This window comes from Natator depressus, chromosome 1, assembly GCF_965152275.1.
Source record: "Natator depressus isolate rNatDep1 chromosome 1, rNatDep2.hap1, whole genome shotgun sequence".
NCBI lineage: Eukaryota > Metazoa > Chordata > Testudines > Cheloniidae > Natator > Natator depressus.
In genome coordinates, this window is record NC_134234.1 from 209,912,618 (window position 1) to 209,933,827 (window position 21,210).

Sequence of the window (21,210 nt, forward strand, 5' to 3'; positions counted from 1 at the left end):
TCGGGCCATTAGAACAGCTGATATTTCATTACTATCTTTTCCCGGGTGCTTCTGGAAAGCATAGAAGCTGTCTTTAAATGAAAAATAATGAGGATCACAATTGTGAGCATATTGTTTTAAACCCACAAAAAGGTTCATGGGTGGTTAATTTCTATTTAACCTTAACTCGCTAACCCACATCACACACAGCAGGAGTCGGTGGGGCAGCTGTGGACTGAAGTACTTTTCCGATCATAATCCCACTCAAATGTTTGCACAAGTGCAACTCTAACTTCCTGATTGGCCCTGGCACGGGGAGAGAAAGTGGTTTATGACCCCAGCCACCCATGCTCTGATTGTTTCTGTAAAAAGAAAACAGGAGTCGGCTCCTAATTGCCAGCTACAGCGAGATAGATTTTATTCTGGGTTCACAGGGTTTATGCTCACAGAGTTCAGCAAACTGGCTGCACCTTGGGGCCAGGTTCAGGCAGGGGTGCCAAACCTGCAGAGGTAGCAGGGTGCAGCAGTGCTCGTATGATCATTACTGTTCATGCCTCAGTGCCGTGTGCTTCCCTAATAACAGTTATAAAATCAGGCTGTCTCCCCTTTGTCATGGTGCTGGCTAGGGCACATTGCACGTTCCCCACTCTCTGTTTAATAGAATCATCCACTGACCTAATCCCCATACCATAGACCAGGTCTGGACATGTGCCGTTTTCTCTCCCCACACCTGCATGGGCTGAAATCCAGGCCCAGTTGGCAAGGCAGAACAGTCTGGGACAGGTGGGCAAGAGGGAGGAAGCAATATAATGATCCTTGGGCTTTGAGGCCAGGGATCCTGATCTGGGGTGAGGTTTTCCAAGTCATAAAAATGTGCCACCTGTGGGGACAGTTTTGTTGGTGTGAGCATGGAAGGGTCTTGCAATTGATGGGAAGTGAAACTGAAGCCCCTCCTCCCTTCCCCACTCCTCACCATCCCCAGTACCCTACACATTTTACTATACATGCAGGGGGAGGAGTGGTTCCAGGACTCATTGAAAGGGGGTTCATTTGCAGGCCTCCTGGTGGGAAAGGAGAGGATAGCAGCATTGGCAGCCCTGGAGGGAGCTGGTCTTTGGGATGTGCATGTGCTACTCCTGGGGGAATTCTGTGCCAAAAATTAAAAATTCTGAACACAGTATTTTAAAATTTTGCAAAATTCTGCATATTTTGCTTGTCAAAATAGCACAATATAATCACTCCAGTTTGAATTATTTTGGTAATTTATTTCAAAATACCTGTCTACAAGTATGTCAACAATACTGACAACAACAACAACAACAACAAAATTCTCCCAAGAGTAGAGAGTTAAAGAAACCCCTATGACAACCCACTTCCAGTTGGGAGGTGTTGGAGCGGGCTGCGTGGGACCCCCAAAGCCCAGACACCCACACTCTCCTCCCCTCAGAGCCCAGCCATGGGGCACCCCCCAGCCCAGACATCTGCACCCCCAGAGCCTTTACTCCCCTGAGCTTCTTTACTGTCCAGCTGGGGGATGTGTTGCAGTGTGGCCCTGCCCTTCTTCACCCTTTGCCAGAGCTTGGTCTCCCAGGACCTCTCCTGTCTCCAAGAGAATGAGGATTAAGCCAAGCAGCCAGAGCTTTACGAGCCGTCATCCCCAGCGGGCTAGGCACTCTGCTCACTGCAAACCTGGCTTCTGCAGAGTCCAGTGGCCCCTAGTGGCACCCAGCAGCTCTGCAGCCTCAATTCTGTGGGGAAACATGGACTTCTGCACAAATTCTGCATTGTGCAGTGATGCAGAATTCCCCCAGGAGTAATGTACTGAGCCAGGCTGTTTTCTGCAAAGCTTGGCAAATAACTAATTTTTCAGTTTACTGGCAGTTCCAAAAAATTGAAAAAAAATCAGTTCTGGTAGAACCAAACCCTAACATTTTGAAAAATTTTGGCAAATTGAAATGGTTTTATTTGGGGCATTTTTCCAGGCACTAGATTTGCAAATGGCCAGATGAGGCACTCCTGCCATAACTTTTAGTCCAGAGGTTAGGGCATGCATCCATGGCATGGGTGATTCAGGTTCTATCCCCCCACTTCCTCCAGCAGGTGAGTGCTCTAACCACGGGGCTATGCAATCATTCTCACACACTTTCCCTAGCCCAATAACTATGCATTGTCTTTCATAGTGCCAATTCATAGTCATTCATAATGATAATGACTAGTCATTGGGACAAAAAGAGAGTGTGAGAATGACTGTATAGCCCATGTTAGGACACACACACAGGAGGCCCACATTCAATTCCCTGTGCCAATAAATATTTAATTATTTATACAAAGTGAAACAGCTTCAATAGCAGAAATTGAAAGATGCCTCCCTCCACCCCTAAACACACCTCAGAGTAGCCCATGGCCCAGTGGTCAGAGTGCTCTTTTGTAATGCGGAATTCTCTACAGAATTCCCTTACATCCTTTGCTTGTTCTTAAAAAAATTCTTATCAGCTTTAAAATATCCAGTGGAAGTTCTGTGTAGCTTAGATGTGAGATTGCTCAATAGACATGTGGGAGTGTGAGCGGCTTCCAAACAAAGCTGTGTCTCTTTAAATCAGAAGGTAACTTAGTAGAGAGGGGTGTGTTCTCGCTCTCAGGAACTCCCCAGCAGGTAGTATCTGTTTCTGAGACACAGCCAGGTGCCTGCCTCAACTAAATGTTGTAACCATCCACCTTTCTCCCAAACTGACATTTTCTGAAGGAGCATCCATCTCCCACTCAGATCATCCTGCCCTCCTGGAATGAAGGAGTAGAGAGTCATTCACAAAGAAACATCACAGGAAGAAGGGGATAGAGCAGCAAGTCTGAGTTCAGCTGACGAGGAGAACACAGGACAATGGGGATGTTCCTGCCTGGGGATCATGGGCTGCTCCTTGGGCTCTGGAACTCTCTGTTGCACAGATTTCAGACTGAAAAATCCTGGACCAGACGCCTGGATGAAATCAGTTTGCTGCAGCAGAAAAGGTAAGTCCCAGCCTGGCAGCTCCCTCCTACTTCTTCTTCAATCCCTTCTCTCTCATGTCGTTTCTCCTGAGGCTCTTCCTGCAACAGGTAAGTGGAGAGTGGGCTCTGAGTAGTTGCTTATGTCCTGTCTATCTCCCCTGCAGACAGGTGATCCTGTCATTTTACATTCCCAAGGCAACTGTGCAAAACACTGTAACTAGATCCCCAAGGGAAAAGCTACTTGTAGTTTTCACCTGCTTTCTGCACCTGGCTGGGATGAAAAACATAATCTCTGTCTCCAGCCAGCAGAGAAGCACTTCTGTCTTTTCTGGAGGAAAGAGGCACCTTTTCCTGTGTTTCTGGCTTTAGGACAACTATGCCTCTTGAGCTGCTACAGACACCAGCCAACAAACTTTAAATAAATCTACCCCACCAAGGTGCACCCTAATCTTAGAAGTGAGACTGGTCCAGTCAGGGAGGAAAAGAAGAGTTTGATGGGGATCCTGTGCCAGCTGTGATGTTCTGTGGCAGGTGTGGGCAAACTTTTTGGCCTAAGGGCCACATCGGGTTTCGGAAATTGTATGGAGGGTCGGCTGGGGAGGCTATGTCTCTCCGAACAGCCAGGCATGGCCTGGCCCCTCCCCCCATCCCATCCCCCCCCTCCCACCCCTTGACGGCCCCCTCCCTCAGGAATCCTCTCCCATCCAACCCCCCCTGTTCCCTGACAGCCCCCCTGGTACCCCTGCCCCATCCACTAATGCTGTTATAATAAATCAATGGGACACCATCTGCTGTAATGATGCACTCAGTTTTGGTTATCTTATATAAAAAAGGAGATAGAAAATGAGGGGGCTCTGAGATGGGTGACAAAAATTATTTAAAGGCATAAAGAGACTTGGTAAAGACTGAAAAGATCAAAATTGTTGAGTGTAGAGATGAGAGGTGTAAAAGGAGATGTGAAAGCGGTTTACAACACAATGAATGGGATAGAGCAGGTAAATTTGATAGTCCTGTTTATCCCTTCTCATAATACAAGAACAAAGAGATGTCCAATAACATTGAAAAGCAATACATTTAAAACTGATTAACGGGAGTAGTTTTTTGTGCAATACATAATAAACTAGTGGAACTTGTTGCCACTAGGTGTGACTGAGACAAAGAGTGTGGCATGATCCAAAAAAAGAATTAGACACGTCCATGAATAATGAGAACAAGAGGTATAAATAATGTGCAAGAGGTATAAACCCTCATGCTTTACATAATAAGCCAATCACTGAGCCCAGATCCTCCAATGTGTTTAGGCACCTAACTCCATGAAATAGCTTTGAAGATCTGGGCATAGTTGCCTGAGATTCAAAAGATACCTGTCCTAAGGACATGTTCATACTGAATGGGCCTCTTCCACCTTCCTCTGAAGAATGTGGTATTGGCTACAGCCAATGACAGAATACTGGACTGGGTGCACCACTGTTGTGATCCAGTATGGCGATGGCTAGGTTACTGTAGTTTCATACAGTAAGACAACCATAGTGCCATTCAGTGTGGCTTAGAGAAGTGAGTGCAGGCCTAAGAGTCAGGTAATCCTGACTTCTTATCCTGGATTTACCTACCTTGGTTTCCCCATCTGTACACTGGGGATAATAATATTTATCCACCTCCCTCCCAGAGGTATTGGGAGGAAAGGGAAATTAATTAATTAATGTTTGCAAAGAGCTTTGAATAAATAAAGTGCAGTAAAAGGTGCTGGGTATTATCATACAGTACATCTGAAATATTTATAAATATGAGTTGGTTGCCTTTCCAATTGTATTATTTCGTTCCATTACAATCTGTACATCATGCACACATTCTTGATACACGAACAGCCACATGCCTGCAGTGGGATGTATGTACCTCATATTGTGTCAGCCCTGAGTGGTGATCTGGAAATCAAAAAGGTGACTCAGTGCCTAGGGGAATTGGAATTTCATGTAGAACTGTCTGGTGCATTCTTCTGAATGATCATATAGATTGGTAGCTGCGGAATGCAGTATGGTGCACTCAGCCATGTTGCTGGCCTGTTAACATAGCAGTGATGATTGTGAACCACTCAGATGTGATTGATGCTTAAGAGTTGTGTTTTAAGACATCTTTATCTTTATCTCAGGTTTTATTATACAACTCAACCAGCCTAGAGCCATTTTATTTTTACGGGCTAAATTCTAACCTCAGTGACACTATCCAACCTCAAAAAGAAAAGGAGTACTTGTGGCACCTTAGAGACTAAGCTTTGATGAAGTGAGCTGTAGCTCACGAAAGCTTATGCTCAAATAAATTTGTTAGTCTCTAACGTGCCACAAGTACTCCTTTTCTTTTTGCGAATACAGACTAACACGGCTGCTACTCTGAAACCTATCCAACCTCAGTGAGATTGTATGGGTGTAAATGAGGCTAAAACTTGGCCTTGTGGCCCAAAGTCACCCCTGGTGTAAAGTCACTTCAGTTGAATAAGAACAGGGATGAATTAGGTGCTGTGGAGCTGCTCTTCAGAGGTATTGACCGCTCCTGGCTCCCATTGACTTTAAGTGGTGTTGACAAAGGTCAGTAATTTGGCAAATCATCAGGCCCTATGGGTTTATCTCTTACCAGAACAGCAATCTGATGGGTCATGCAGGAGAAATCTTTTCACTTGCTGAAATATTTCTGGTAAAACTTTGCAGTAACATCTCACCAGTATTGTTCTGGAAGAGGCCTGTGCCTCATGCTGATGTTAGGCTGGGGCCCTTAAACAAGAACAAACTCTTCAATGGCCTTAAGCCAACTGCAATACTGTTTTGGGTTGTTGTTTTTTTAAGTCAGCAGTTACCATAAAGACATTTTGTACCTTCAGCTGTTCTTTTTGTTAGTAAGAATAATCTGATTAGATATGTCAAGCTGGATCTCAAACGTATTTACTACACTCTATTAGGACATCACTATACAGGTGCTTATAAAAGACCCTGTCTGTTGGGGCAAAATTCTATGTTTTAAAGAAATCATAGACACTAGATATGAAAATATCTTTTATCTCATATAGTTAAAGCTAAGATTTTGTCACAGATATTTTTAGTAAAAGTCAGGGACAGGTCACAGGCAATGAAGAAAAATTCACAGAAGCCGTGACCTGTCTGTGACTTTTACAAAAAATATCTGTGACAAAATGGGTGTCTGCAGGTCCCCACACTGGCTGCTGTGGGGCAGCTGCACGTCAGCTAGGAGCTGCAGGGGCCCCCACTGCAGGTTGGGTATCGGAGCTCCAGGGTTCCCTGCCACCCACAGCTGGAAGCTGCAGGCCCACGCCACCTGCAGCAGCTTACAGCTCAAGGGGTCCCCCCACCTCCCATGATGGCCGGGAGCTGTGGGGTACTTCTGCCCCCTGTGGCAGCAGGGAGCTGCAAGGTACCCCTGCCGCCATGGCTCTGGGGGCCTGTGGCAGCCAGGAGCTCAGGGGTTCCCCTGCCACCTGCGGCAGTTGGGAGCTCCAGGGTTCCCCATCACCCGCAGCTCCAGGGGCCCCCACCACCCACTGCAGTTGGGAGCTCAGGGGTTCCCCTGCCGCCCAGGGCATTTGGGAGCTGCAGGGTGCCACCACCACCTGAGGCTGCTTGGAGCTCTGGGGGCCGCCAGAGGTGGTGGGGGTGCCCAGGAGCTCCCTGCCCCTGTGGATGGCAGGGGACCCTGCAGCTCCTGACCACCGCAGGCTGAAGTCATGGCGGTTACTGGAAGTCACCAATTCTGTGACTTCCGCGATCTCCGTGACTAAATTGTAGCCTTACATATAGACCATCAACCTGCCAATACGGAAGTGTTCTTAGCGGTACACATCTCAAAGCATTCAGCATATGGGATGGTTAATACTGAGATCTATTAGGCTGTGGAATGGTCTTCCAAGTGGAGTTGTGGAAGGCCTTTCTCTTAAGTCCTTTTAAATTGGACTGTATAATATACTGCCAGGGCTGGCTCCAGGCACCAGCTTTCCAAGCAGGTGCTTGAGGCAGCATTCAGAATGGGGGGCAGTCTGTGTCCCGTGGTGGCAATTCGGCGGCAGCTCCACCGCTGTTCCAGGGGCGGCGGCAATTCAGCGGCAGCTCCGCCTCTCTTGCGGCGGTGGCAATTCGGCGGCGACTGCTTGGGGCGGCAAAATTTGTAGAGCTGCCCCTGTATACTGCCATCCAGCTATACTGTATTATAAGGAATAACCCTGAACTGGTCTGGTGAGGAAAGAACAAGATGTACCTTAGTGGGAACTTTCCATCTCTGCGTAATTTTTATGATGAAGATAATGGGTTGTTAGTGCTATTTTTGTAATGTTCCTTTTTATACTTTCCTCCCCTTGAAATTATTTTCAAATAGGATGGATCTGAAGTAATAAACAAAGGTCATACTGGTTTTAAGCTAGGTATGCAACTACTCTGAGGAATGTACTGATTTCTACCAGATCCCATGTTGAAGGATCTCTGCTAATGATGAGTAAATACCTAAAAAGTTCTGCTTGTTTAGGAGAACAACCGCAAAGTTTGAATGTTTGGCTTAACCTTCTTGGGGCTGCAAACCAGATTGAGAAATTTCAGGAGAGAATATCCTTGCCCTCAAGAATTCAAGAGAGGCAGTGCTGTCTAGTACTTAGTGTAGGACACTGAAAGTCAGGAAACCGGGGTTCTTTTTTCACTCTGTCACTGACTGTTTGTGAGACCTTCAGCTCATCCTTTCACTTCTCCGTGCCTCAGTTTCCCAATCTGTATAATAGCAATAATAGTAGCCCCTTTTTGTAAAGTGCTTTGAGATCCTCAGCTGAAAGGAGCTATAGGAATATGTAATTTGTCACTTCCCACTTCATGTCAAACTAAAAACACCTTGATAACAGTTTGTTTTAGGTTGGCTTTAACATTTAGGCCTGGTCTACACACAGAAATTGCGCCAATTTAACTTTGCTGTTTTCTAAATTGATTTAGCTAAATTGGTGCAATTTGAAAAGGAGTACTTGTGGCACCTTAGAGACTAACCAATTTATTTGAGCATAAGCTTTCGTGAGCTACAGCTCACTTCATCGGATGCATATTGTGGAAAGTATAGAAGATCTTTTTATACACACAAAGCATGAAAAAAGGGTGCAATTTCTGTGTGGAGAGAAGCTCTTACAGTATCAGCTAGGATCCAGAAGCATGGAAGCAGCCACAGTGAAAATACAGAACTAGTATGGGGGAATGTATCAGCCTTTACAGTGCACTTGAAAATTAAGTAGCACATAATGTCTTCTCCAAGGACATTTGAATAGGACAGGAAAAGTAGTTATGGAAAGTACTTGGGTAGTGGTTACTGTCAAGTTTCCTGAATCTTTGTATGTGCATAGCACCTGTCATCCAAGGATCTCAGAGCACTTTATAAACACTAACAAATTAAACTTCACAACACCTCTATGAGCAGCATATCATTATTTCCATTTTACAGATGAAAAAACTGAGCCACAGCAGGACTAACTTTGGCAGTCTGAGTAGGAATCCTAGGGCCTGGGATTCTCTTTTAATATGTGTTCCCTTTTGACAACAACAATGATCCAACCTTCAAAATACAGATTGGGGGAAGTGGAAAGGGCGTGTGAAATGGGGACAATATTGGACACGCAAGGAGGGGCATAGTAGATGATTCATAGATTACAAGGCCAGAAGGGAATCTAGATTGTATAACACAGGCTATAGAACTTCTCCCAAATAATTCCTAGAGCTTAGTTTTTAGAAGAAAACATCCAATGTTGATTTAAAAGTTGTCAGTGATGGAGAATCCACCACGACCCATGGTAAGTTGTTCTAATGGTTAATTACTCTTGCTTTTAGTAAATTGCACTTTACTTCCAGTCTGAATTTGTCTAGTTTCAACTTCCAGGCATTGGATCACGTTATACCTGTCTCTGCTTGATTGAAAAGCCCATTATAAATATTTATGCCCCATATAGATACTTACAGACTGCAATCAAGTCACCCCTTAAACTTCTGTTTGTTAAGCTAAATAGATTGAGCTCTTTGAGTTTTATAAGGCAAGTTTTCTAATCCCTTAATCATTCTTGTGGCTCATCTCTGAACCCTCTCCAATTTATCAACATCCTTCTTGAACTATGGGCACCAGAACTGCACACATTATTCCAGTAGCCGATGTACCAGTGCCAAATACAGAGGTAAAATAACCTTTCTACTCCTACTCAAGATTCCCATTTATGCAACCCAAGATCGTATTAGCTCTTTTGACCACAGCGACACACTGTGAGCTCATGTTCAGCTGATTATCCACCCCGCCCCCAAATGTTTTCCAGAGTCGCTGCTTTCCAGGATAGAGTCCCCCATTCCGTAATTATGGCCTACATTCTTTGTTCCTAGATGTATACATTTACATTTATTTGTATTAAAACACGTATTGTTTGTTTCAGAGTAGCAGCCGTGTTAGTCTGTATCTGCAAAAAGAAAAGGAGGACTTGTGGCACCTTAGAGACTATTTATGTATTTATTGCATTTAGTTTACCAAGTGGTCCAGATTGCTCTGAATCACTGGCCTATCCTCTTCATTATTTACCACTCCCCCAATTTTTGTGTCATCTGCAACCTTTATTGGGGATGATCTTATGTTTTCTTCCAGATCATTGATAAAAATGTTAAATAACGTTGGGCCAAGAACAGATCCGTGTGGGACTCCATTGGAAACACACCCGCTTAATGATGATTCCCAGTTTACAGTTACATTTTGAGACCTATAAGTTAGCTAGCTTTTAGTGTGTTTAATGTGTGCCATGTTAGTTTGATATCATTCTAGTTTTTTAATCAGAAGGTCATGAAGTACCAAGTCAAATGCCTTACAGAAGTCTAAGTATATTACATCAACACTATTACCTTTATCAACCAAACCTGTAATCTTATTTAAAAAATCAAGTTAGTTTGACAGGAACTATTTTCCATAAACCCTTGTTGACTGGCATTACAGTAGAACCTCAGCGTTATGAACATCAGAATTATGAACTGACTGGTCAACCACGCACCACATTTGGAACCAGAAGTATGCAATCAGACAGCAGTGACAAAAAAAAAAGAAAAAAAAGAAAAGAAAAGCAAATACTGTGTTAAATGTAAACTACTAAAATATAGGGAAAGTTTAAAAAAAGATTTGACAAGGTAAGGAAACTGTTTCTGTTCCATTTAAATTAAAATGGTTAAAATCAGCATTTTTCTTTTGCATAGTAAAGTTTCAAAGCTGTATTAAATCAATGTTCACTTGTAAACTTTTGAAAGAATAACCATAAAATTTTATTCAGAGTTATGAACAACCTCCGTTCCCGAGGTGTTTGTAACTCTGAAGTTCAACTGTAATTACATTGCCCTCCTTTAACTCTTTCTTATTGAGTCCCATGTCAGCAGCTGCATTACCTTGCCCAGGATTAATGTCAGGCTGACAGGCCTATAATTAACTAGGTCATCCCTATTACCCTTTTTAAAAATTGGCACAACATTAGCTTTCTTTCAGTCTGCTGGAACTTACCCAGTGCTCCAAGACTTATTGAAAATGAATGTTAACAGCCAGTGAGTTCCTCAGCCAGATTTTTTAAAACTCTTGTATGCCAGTTATCTGGACCTGCGGATTTTAAAATGTCTAACATTTTAGGAGGAGATGGTATGATGGGATAATATGATTTTGGCAATTGATTGATCTTTAAATATTCATGGTAAATAGGCCCAATGGCCTGTGATGGGATGTTAGATGGGGTGGGATGTGGGATGGGGTGAGTTACTACAGAGAATTCTTTCCTGGGTGCCTGGCTGGTGAATCTTGTCCATATGCTCAGGGTTCAGCTGATCACCATATTTGGGGTTGGGAAGGAATTTTCCTCCAGGGCAGATTGGAAGAGGCCCTGGAGGTTTTTTGCCTTCCTCTGTAGCATGGGGCACGGGTCACTTGCTGGAGGATTCTCTACTCCTTGAAGACTTTAAACCACGATTTGAGGACTTCAGTAGCTCAGACATAGGTGAGGTTTTTCACAGGAGTGGGTGGGTGAGATTCTGTGGCCTGCGTTGTGCAGGAGGTCGGACTAGATGACCATAATGGTCCCTTCTGACCTTACTATCTATGAATCTGTGAACATTAGTAGCTTCTGTGTAACATCCTCCAGAGATACAAGTGGAATGGAAAGAGTGTTATCACCATAAAATGAAATTATATCATCTGTTTTTCCCCAAGTACAGAATAGAAATATTTATTGAACATTTCTCTCTCTTCTGTATTATTATTGATAATTCTACCATTTCTATCTAGCAATGGACCAATAGCATTGTCAGGATTGTTTTTGTTCCTAATATATTTTAAAAAACTCCTTCTTGATATCCTTAACTCTTGGCCATAGCTTTCTCCTTGAGCCACTTTGTTTCCCTCATCAATTTTCTACAATTCCTAACTTCTGATTTATATTCATTACTATGCGCTTATATAGCTGCCTTAAATCAGCATGGCCTTCTTCCTCAGTTGTGGGATTGTGGCTTTTGGGCATCTAGTAAGGTGTTCTTAAATGATTCCCCATTATTACATTTTTCTGATTAAATTCTTCCTCACAACTGATTTAGCTCATAATTATTTTCAGCTTTGTGGAACTGGCCCTATTAATTTATCAAGTATATATATTATTGGTCTGGACTTTATTCTGCTTGCACATTACAAATGTATAAACACCTTAGATGGTAACAAAATTTCCTGCAAGGGGATATAGGAGTTCAGAGCAAGGGGATAACCTGGGAGTGGTGAATCTCCCAGCCTTGCTACTGAATTACTTCATGACCTTGGTCAGGCCACTTAATCTTGCTGATTCAGTTTTCCCATTGGTAAAATGGAGATAATGCTTCTCAGGGTGATGTGAGGCTTAGTTTTGCTTTAGAAATTGCTATGAGATCCTCGGATGAAGGGTGCTATATAAAGACAAAATATTTACTTTTATAGCTCCTTGTTCATGGTCCCTCACACTATACTAGATTGTTTTACTACATCATACAGTGAGAGACTGACCCAAGCCACCAAGTTGACATTCAAATCTGAGTCTAAGCATTTGAGGCTTGGGGGAGAATTTGCATATGGACTGCTCAGATTCAACCCACTTCTATTTATAATGGTAGAAATCAAAGGTGCAAAAACCTTTTAGGCTATTTGGTCCATTCTCCTTCCTAATAGCTAATGCAAAGTAGTGCCCTACTGAACATTTTCCAAAGCTTTGCCTTGACTTGAAAGGAAGGATGGGTTAGTGATTATGGTGCTAGTTTGGCCATTGCAAGTCTTAGGTTCAGTTCCCTTGTTGTATCAGGTCTCCTATAGGACCCTCGGAAAGTCTCATAGTTTCTCTGTGCCTCAGTTCCTCATCAGCACAATGGGAATGACGGTCCTTTCCTCCTCACAGCAAGTGTTGTGAGGAGACTGTGGTAATGGGGGCCATTTAAGCACCTCATATAAATGAACAGGAGTACTTGTGGCACCTTAGAGACTAACAAATTTATTAGAGCATAAGCTTTTGTGGGCTACAGCTCACTTCATCGGATGCATAGACTGGAACATATAGTAAGAAGATAGATATATATACATACAGAGAAGTTGGAAGTTGCCATACAAACTGAAAGAGGCTAATTAGTTAAGATGAGCTATTATCAGCGGAGAAAAAAACTTTTGTAGTGATAATCAAGATGGCCCATTTAGACAGTTGACAAGAAGGTGTGAGGATACTTAACTTAAGGAAATAGATTCAATATGTGTAATGACCCAGACACTCCCAGTCTCCATTCAAACCCAGGTTAATGGTATCTAGTTTGCATATTAATTCAAGCTCAGCAGTTTCTTGTTGGAGTCTGTTTTTGAAGCTTTTCTGTTGCAAAATTGACACCCTTAAATCTTTTACTGAGTGGCCAGAGAAGTTGAAGTGTTCTCCTACCGGTTATTGAATGTTATGATTCCTGATGTCAGATTTGTGTCCATTTATTCTTTTGCTTAGAGACTGTCCAGTTTGGCCAATGTACATGGCAGAGGGGCATTGCTGGCACATGATGGCATATATCACATTGGTTGATGTGCAGGTGAACGAGCCCCTGATGGCGTGGTTAATGTGGCCAGACAATCCAGGAAGTTTTTGGAAAATGTAGGAGACAATTTCCTGATGCAAGTGCTGGAGGAGCCAACTAGGGGGAGAGCTTTTCTTGACCTGCTGCTCACAAACTGGGAAGAATTAGTAGGGGAAGCAAAAGTGGATGGGAATCTGGGAGGCAGCGACCCATGAGATGGTCGAGTTCAGGATCCTGACACAGGGAAGAAAGGTAAGCAGCAGAATACGGACCCTGGACTTCAGGAAAGCAGACTTCGACTCCCTCAGGGAACTGATGGGTAGAATCCCCTGGGGGAATAACATGAGGGGGAAAGGAGTCCAGGAGAGCTGGCTGTATTTCAAAGAATCCCTATTGAGGTACAGGGACAAACCATCCCGATGTGTCGAAAGAATAGTAAATATGGCAGGCGACCAGCTTGGCTTAACAGTGACATCCTTGCGGATCTTAAACATAAAAAAGAAGCTTACAAGAAGTGGAAGATTGGACAAATGACCAGGGAAGAGTATAAAAATGTTGCTCGGACATGTAGGAACGAAATCAGAAGGGCCAAATCTCACCTGGAGCTGCAGCTAGCAAGAGATGTTAAGAGTAACAAGAAGGGTTTCTTCAGGTATGTTAGCAACAAGAAGAAAGTCAAGGAAAGTGTGGGCCCCTTACTGAATGAGGGAGGCAACCTAGTGACAGAGAATGTGGAAAAAGCTATGTACTCAATGCTTTTTTTGCCTCTGTCTTCACGAACAAGGTCAGCTCCCAGACTGCTGCGCTGGGCAACACAGCATGGGGAGTAGGTGGCCAGCCCTCTGTGGAGAAAGAAGTGGTTAGGGACTATTTAGAAAAGCTGGACGTGCACAAGTCCATGGGGCTGGATGCGTTGCATCCAAGAGTGCTAAAGGAGTTGGCGGCTGTGATTGCAGAGCCATTGTCCATTATCTTTGAAAACTCATGGCGATCGGGGAAGTCCCGGACGACTGGAAAAAGGCTAATGTAGTGCCCATCTTTAAAAAAGGGAAGAGGGAGGATCCTGGGAACTACAGGCCAGTCAGCCTCACCTCAGTCCCCGGAAAAATCATGGAGCGGGTCCTCAAGGAATCAATCCTGAAGCACTTACACGAGAGGAAAGTGATCAGGAACAGTCAGCATGGATTCACCAAGGGAAGGTCATGCCTGACTAATCTAATCGCCTTCTATGATGAGATTACTGGTTCTGTGGATGAAGGGAAAGCAGTGGATGTATTCTTTCTTGACTTTAGCAAAGCTTTTGACACGGTCTCCCACAGTATTCTTGTCAGCAAGTTAAAGAAGTATGGGCTGGATGAATGGACTATAAGGTGGGTAGAAAGTTGGCTAGATTGTCGGGCTCAATGGGTAGTGATCAATGGCTCCATGTCTAGATGGCAGCCGGTATCAAGTGGAGTGCCCAAAGGGTCGGTCCTGGGGCTGGTTTTGTTCAATATCTTCATAAATGATCTGGAGGATGGTGTGGATTGCACTCTCAGCAAATTTGCGGATGATACTAAACTAGTGGTAGATACGGTGGCAGGTAGGGATAGGATACAAAGGGACCTAGACAAATTGGAGGATTGGGCCAAAAGAAATCTGATGAGGATCAACAAGGATAAGTGCAGGGTCCTGCACTTAGGACAGAAGAATCCCATGCACCGCTACAGACTAGGGACCGAATGGCTAGGCAGCAGTTCTGCAGAAAAGGACCTAGGGGTGACAGTGGACGAGAAGCTGGATATGAGTCAACAGTGTGCCCTTGTTGCCAAGAAGGCCAATGGCATTTTGGGATGTATAAGTAGGGGCATAGCCAGCAAATCGAGGGACGTGATCATTCCCCTCTATTCGACATTGGTGAGGCCTCATCTGGAGTACTGTGTCCAGTTTTGGGCCCCACACTACAAGAAGGATGTGGAAAAATTGGAGAGAGTCCAGCGAAGGGCAACAAAAATTATTAGGGGTCTGGAACACATGACTTATGAGGAGAAGCTGAGGGAACTGGGATTGTTTAGTCTGCAGAAGAGAAGAATGAGGGGGGATTTGATAGCTGCTTTCAACTACCTGAGAGGTGGTTCCAAAGAGGATGGTTCTAGACTATTCTCAGTGGTAGAAGAGGACAGGACAAGGAGTAATGGTCTCAAGTTGCAGTGGCGGAGGTTTAGGTTGGATATTAGGAAAAACTTTTTCACTAGGAGGGTGGTGAAACACTGGAATGCGTTATCTAGGGAGGTAGAATCTCCTTCCTTAGAAGTTTTTAAGGTCAGGCTTGACAAAGCCTTGGCTGGGATGATTTAATTGGGGATTGGTCCTGCTTTGAGCAGGGGGTTAGACTAGATGACCTCCTGAGGTTCCTTCCAACCCTGATATTCTATGATTCTATGATTAGGACTTATGATGGTGTCACTTGAATGAATATGTGGACAGAGTTGGCATTGGGTTTGTTGCAAGGATAGGTTCTTGGGTTAGTGTTTTTGTTGTGTGGTGTGTGGTTACTGGTGAGTATTTGCTTCACATGGGGCAGCTGTCTGTAAGCGAGGACTGATCTGTCTCCCAAGATCTGTGAGAGTGAGGGATCATTTTTCAGGATAGGTTGTAAATCTTTGATGATGCGCTGGAGAGGTTTTAGTTGGGGGCTGAAGGTGACAGCTAGTGGCGTTCTGTTATTTTCTTTGTTGGGCCTGTCCTTTAGCAGGTGACTTCTGGGTACTCTTCTGGCTTTGTCAATCTGTTTCTTCACTTCAGCAGGTGGGTATTGTAGTTTTAAGAATGCTTCATAGAGATCTTGTAGGTGTTTGTCTCTGTCTGAGGGATTGGAGCAAATGTGGTTCTATCTTAGAGCTTGGCTGTAGACAATGGATCGTGTGGTGTGTCCTGGATGGAAGCTGGAGGCATGTAGGTAAGTATAGCGGTCAGTGGGTTTCCGGTATAGGGTGGTGTTTATGTGACCATCGCTTATTAGCACAGTAGTGTCCAGGAAATGGACCGCTTGTGTGAATTTGTCTAGGCTGAGATTGATGGATTTCCATCCCCCCATCACCTTCAGCCCCCAAATAAAACCTTTCCAGCGCATCCAGATACAGACTAACATGGCTGCTACTCTGAAACAGTGTCACATAAATGACTGTAAGTTGTCTCAAGTGATGGGACATCCACCATTTCCCTGGGTGCACTAGTGTACACTTAAATAGCCCTAGTCTTACATACTTTTTTCTGATCTCTTCTAGAAGTTTTCCAGTGACTGCAAATCCTACAAGGGTTGGTTGGGGTATGATGACTTTTTAGATTGTAGGTAAAAATGATAAAGGACATTTAAAACATGTGGTTGTCATATTAGCAAATGTGTGAATCATAGAATCATAGAATATCAGGGTTGGAAGGGACCTCAGGAGGTCATCTAGTCCAACCCCCTGCTCAAAGCAGGACCAATCCCCAATTAAATCATCCCAGCCAGGGCTTTGTCAAGCCTGACCTTAAAAACTTCTAAGGAAGGAGATTCTACCGCTTCCCTAGGTAACACATTCCAGTGTTTCACCACCCTCCTAGTGAAAAAGTTTTTCCTAATATCCAACCTAAACCTCCGCCACTGCAACTTGAGACCATTACCTCTTGTCCTGTCCTCTTCTACCACTGAGAATAGTCTAGAACCATCCTCTTTGGAACCACCTCTCAGGTAGTTGAAAGCAGTTATCAAATCCCCCCTCATTCTTCTCTTCTGCAGACTAAACAATCCCAGTTCCCTCAGCTTCTCCTCATAAGTCATGTGTTCCAGACCCCTAATCATTTTTGTTGCCCTTAGCTGGACTCTCTCCAATTTTTCCACATCCTTCTTGTAGTGTGGGGCCCAAAACTGGACACAGTACTCCAGATGAGGCCTCACCAATGTCGAATAGAGGGGAACGATCACGTCTCTCGATCTGCTGGCTATGCCCCTACTTATACATCCCAAAATGCCATTGGCCTTCTTGGCAACAAGGCCACACTGTTGACTCATATCCAGCTTCTCGTCCACTGTCACCCCTAGGTCCTTTTCCATGAAGAGGCTAGTGGGATGGAATTCGGCACAGTAATCTCTTTGCTTATGCTGTGTTGCCAGCTTTTGTGACTTTATTGTGCATCTTGCAATACTTGGCGTTTTTCTTGAAGTTCCAGCTGCTGAGGTCATATCAATGCATTGAGAATCTCAGCTTTCATTTAGAAACAAAAGAAAAGCTTGAAAATATGAACTGAGTGCACCCTAATGGTTTAAAAACCAGAAAGTAAATAAAAATAACCCCACATGTATTGTTTTAAAGCCAATCTCCTGATTTTTCAGAGGCATACTATTGATTTCTGAATGGTTGAGGCTTGCAACTGCGGCTCCGTTCCTCAGGTGAGGGGTTTGAGAAAGCAGCATTAAGACACTACAAAGTGCATGCTACTTTGTTATTCAGGAGCCAGTAAGGTGAAGTAAGAGCTTGTCTACGTGGGAAATTGACCAGAATAGCTACTGCAGAATAAGCTATTTGAATTTCACAAGAGCTAATCTGGTCCATTGCCCATTAGACAAGACTTACGTTGTGTGGGGGTATTGTACTCTGGTATCCTTGCTGTTGTGCCAACTGAATTACAACAGCTCATTCAGAGCGAACTCCTGAAAGTCAGTTGAGAAGGGTTAGCATCGCAAGAAGTGATGTGTGCTGGCCGGACACAGCCATGCTGAAATGAATGTAGGGAGTTCTTAGCTTGTGCAGGATATGCCAGCAACTGTATGCTTGCATCATAGATCGTGGCAGAGAATCCATATGGCCTTTACAGCGCCATTTCACAAAGAACTGTTCCTTGATGTAAATGATGCCCATGCTATGCTGCCTCATGCAGTCCTTCAGATTATGAAATCAGCTAGTGCTGTTGCATCCATACAAGCCTTAAGGGAACTCTTTCCTCATTTGGCACTACCAGAACAGGTACAGATAGTGATCTGCTCTTCCTGTAGCAGAAATTTGAAAAAATTCTCTAAATTACCTTGGATGCAACATATCTGTTCTGCACCTCATTGTGGGTTATGCCAAAACTTGAGTCATTTTTAACCTATTGCTTTCTGCAAAGGAAGCTCAACAATACCCCCTGCAACACAGATTTCAGCCTTCCTTTTTTTTTAATCATATGGTCTTTCTGCGTGGGGTTGTGACCCCCAGGAGGGTCATGAATAGGCATCAGGGGGTTGTGAACCTATCTTGCCCATATTGCTAAATAGAAGGGGATCCCAGTTGGTTCCCAGCTAGACGGGATGGAGGAAGTGGGATCCTAGTATGTGCTCACTGTGCTACTTTCAAGTGTGGTGTAACAGCAACACACAGGTACATAGCTGACCTGGTCAATGTGGCCTGGCCAGGAACTTCCTGGTCCAGGGAAAGCTAAGCTGGTAGCACAGTAAGTCCCGGGTTAGTTTGTTGATTAGGTTTTAGGATTCAGTGGCCCAGCTATGGAATGCTCTAATACAGGAGTGAACAGAGGCCTGTTGGTTTCCAGTTTCAGGCTGCAAAGGTCAGTCTAGGCATGTTACTGTGTCAGCTTGTGAGATACTTTCCCCAAGAAAATATCTGAAGAGCAGAAGCAGAAAGGTGGCAACCGTTTTTGCTTTTACTTGCTCCCTAAGGCTAGTCTGAATATCCTGGGGAGTGTTGAAGAGGTAATAATAGCAAAGAAACATGGAGCACAGTGCCTGGGATCTTTTTAGCTGCTATGGCTAGACCAGGACTGTGGGGGTAGGAGCAGCCCATCATCCCCCCCCTTCCCCCCATAAAAACAGCAGGAGTATCCCTGGGAAAGAGGAGCTAATTGCAAACAACACAATAGTAGTATTTATATGTTGTTTTTCATTTGGGGATCACAAAATGCTTTACAAAGGAGGATACATGTCAATATTCCCACTTGGGTAAAATGAGACGCAAAGCCTGCCCAAAGCTTTATGGCATTAGAGCTGGCCATAGAAACCCAGGTCTCCTGACTTCTAGTCCAGTTCCTTGTCCCCTGCATTGTGGTAAGTGTCAAAGCTCTGGTGCAGAGGGTGTGGGCCTGAGGGTGATGTGAGACTCTTCAGTTGCCCTGGTAGGTGTCTGATGTGACCCATGCTGGCCCATTCCAGAGTATTTGGTAATCTGCAAACCTCTTTGACCTACATCAGGGACCCCCTGTTTGGGTGGTATGATCAACGGGGGAGGTAACATAGTGCAGTGACTGAGCATAGTGAAGAGTGTGACCTGCTCTGTGCGGGCACCATGGAGAGAATGTGAGTTGTGAATGCCTCTTGTTTTTTCTGTGCAGCTGGTCTGAGCCAGTTCTACACCTTTATGCAGGCCCCAAATAGAACCACTGAATGCTTGTGTTCACAACCCATGTGTCCCTGGTGCGTTTGCTGAGCAGCACCTTAGTGACAGGGTAGCACAAGTATGAAACTTGACACAAATGAACCTAGGGCCCGGCACAAGGTGCTGTATTGTGGGGGTGGTGCCAATGGTGAGGAACAAAGCAGCAAACACCCATCCATCTGCTGCTATCATGCTGGGATCACATTGTTGTGACTCTGAGTCACTCACAGATATAAAAATGAAAGGAGGGAACTGCTCCAGGGAAAATGTTAAACTGAGCTGTTTCACCCAGGGCTTTTCAAACAGCTGAACCAACCAGAGAGCTCATAAGAAGAACCAGTTCTGATGAAAATCCATGGACCTGTTTCAAAGTAATCTAAGAAGGGCTTACATGCATTTTCCAGTACAATTGCTAATCCCGATTCTGGGAATTCGGCACATGGTCTGAAGGAAAGAGCAATTAGGGTGGTTTCCTAGCAGTGCAGTTTAGTGCAACAAGCACAGAGTGGGGATTCAAGAATTCCTAAATTCGAATCCCAGCTCTTCCACTGACTCACTCACTGTGTGGCCTTGGGTGTGTCATAGCACCATCTATGGTGGTGGAATTGTGGTTCTGGCAAACCCAAATGCATCAGTTTCCCCATCTGTAAAAGGGGTATGATATTTACTTCGTGAGGACTAAGCAACTAAAGTTTGTTGAGCACTTTGAACCTGTTAAGCACCATCTATGGTGGTATTATGGTTCTGGCAAACCCAAATGAACATGCCTGAATCCATGTGAATCTGAGTCTTGTCTGGGCTTGCAATGAAATCTGAATGTAGGAAAAACAAGTTCACTCCAACCTGAAGATCCTTGAATATTGGAAGCTGTGCGTCAGTTCTGCTGAAAACACTTTAAACCCAGTCGAAGCAGAACCTGGAAGAATTCACACAACCCTAGTATGAACAGCTCTCACTGAACATGAGTCATATGAGGCATGACAGAATGCTGCCTGTGAACTAGGTTTACACCTAAGATAAACAGAGAAGCAGGTGGAACAGATTTGTTATGAGTACTGGAGCTTGGTGCCACAGTTATCCTGCCAGAGAACCCTGGACTTCAGAAAAGCAGACTTTGACTCCCTCAGGGAACTGATGGGCAGGATCCCCTGGGAGAATAACATGAGGGGGAAAGGAGTCCAGGAGAGCTGGCTGTATTTTAAAGAATCCTTATTGAGGTTACAGGGACAAACCATCCCAATGTGTAGAAAGAATAGTAAATATGGCAGGCGACCAGCTTGGCTTAACAGTGAAATCCTTGCTGATCTTAAACACAAAAAAGAAGCTTAAAAGAAGTGGAAGATTGGACAAATGACCAAGGAAGAGTATAAAAATATTGCTTGGGCATGCAGGAGTGAAATCAGGAAGGCCAAATCACACCTGGAATTGCAACTAGCAAGAGATGTTAAGAGTAACAAGAAGGGTTTCTTCAGGTATGTTAGCAACAAGAAGAAAGTCAAGGAAAGTGTGGGCCCCTTACTGAATGAGGGAGGCAACCTAGTGACAGAGGATGTGGAAAAAGCTAATGAACTCAATGCTTTTTTGCCTCTGTCTTCACGAACAAGGTCAGCTCCCAGACTACTGCACTGAGCAGCACAGCATGGGGAGGAGGTGACCAGCCCTCTGTGGAGAAAGAAGTGATTCGGGACTATTTAGAAAAGCTGCATGAGCACAAGTCCATGGGGCTGGATGTGCTGCCGAGAGTGCAAAAGGAGTTGGCGGATGTGATTGCA

General features: G+C 44.3%; 1 protein-coding gene across 1 annotated transcript in view; it reads left to right on the forward strand.

The window, feature by feature from the left end:
- The first annotated feature begins 2,857 nt into the window (after positions 1 to 2,857).
- Positions 2,858 to 21,210, forward strand: part of LOC141984741 (transient receptor potential cation channel subfamily V member 6-like) — an 82,556-nt gene continuing 64,203 nt past the window's right edge. Inside the window, exon 1 of the mRNA XM_074948089.1 lies at positions 2,858 to 2,985. Within this exon, the coding sequence (XP_074804190.1) occupies positions 2,858 to 2,985 (128 nt within the window). The remainder of the gene's footprint in view (positions 2,986 to 21,210) is intronic.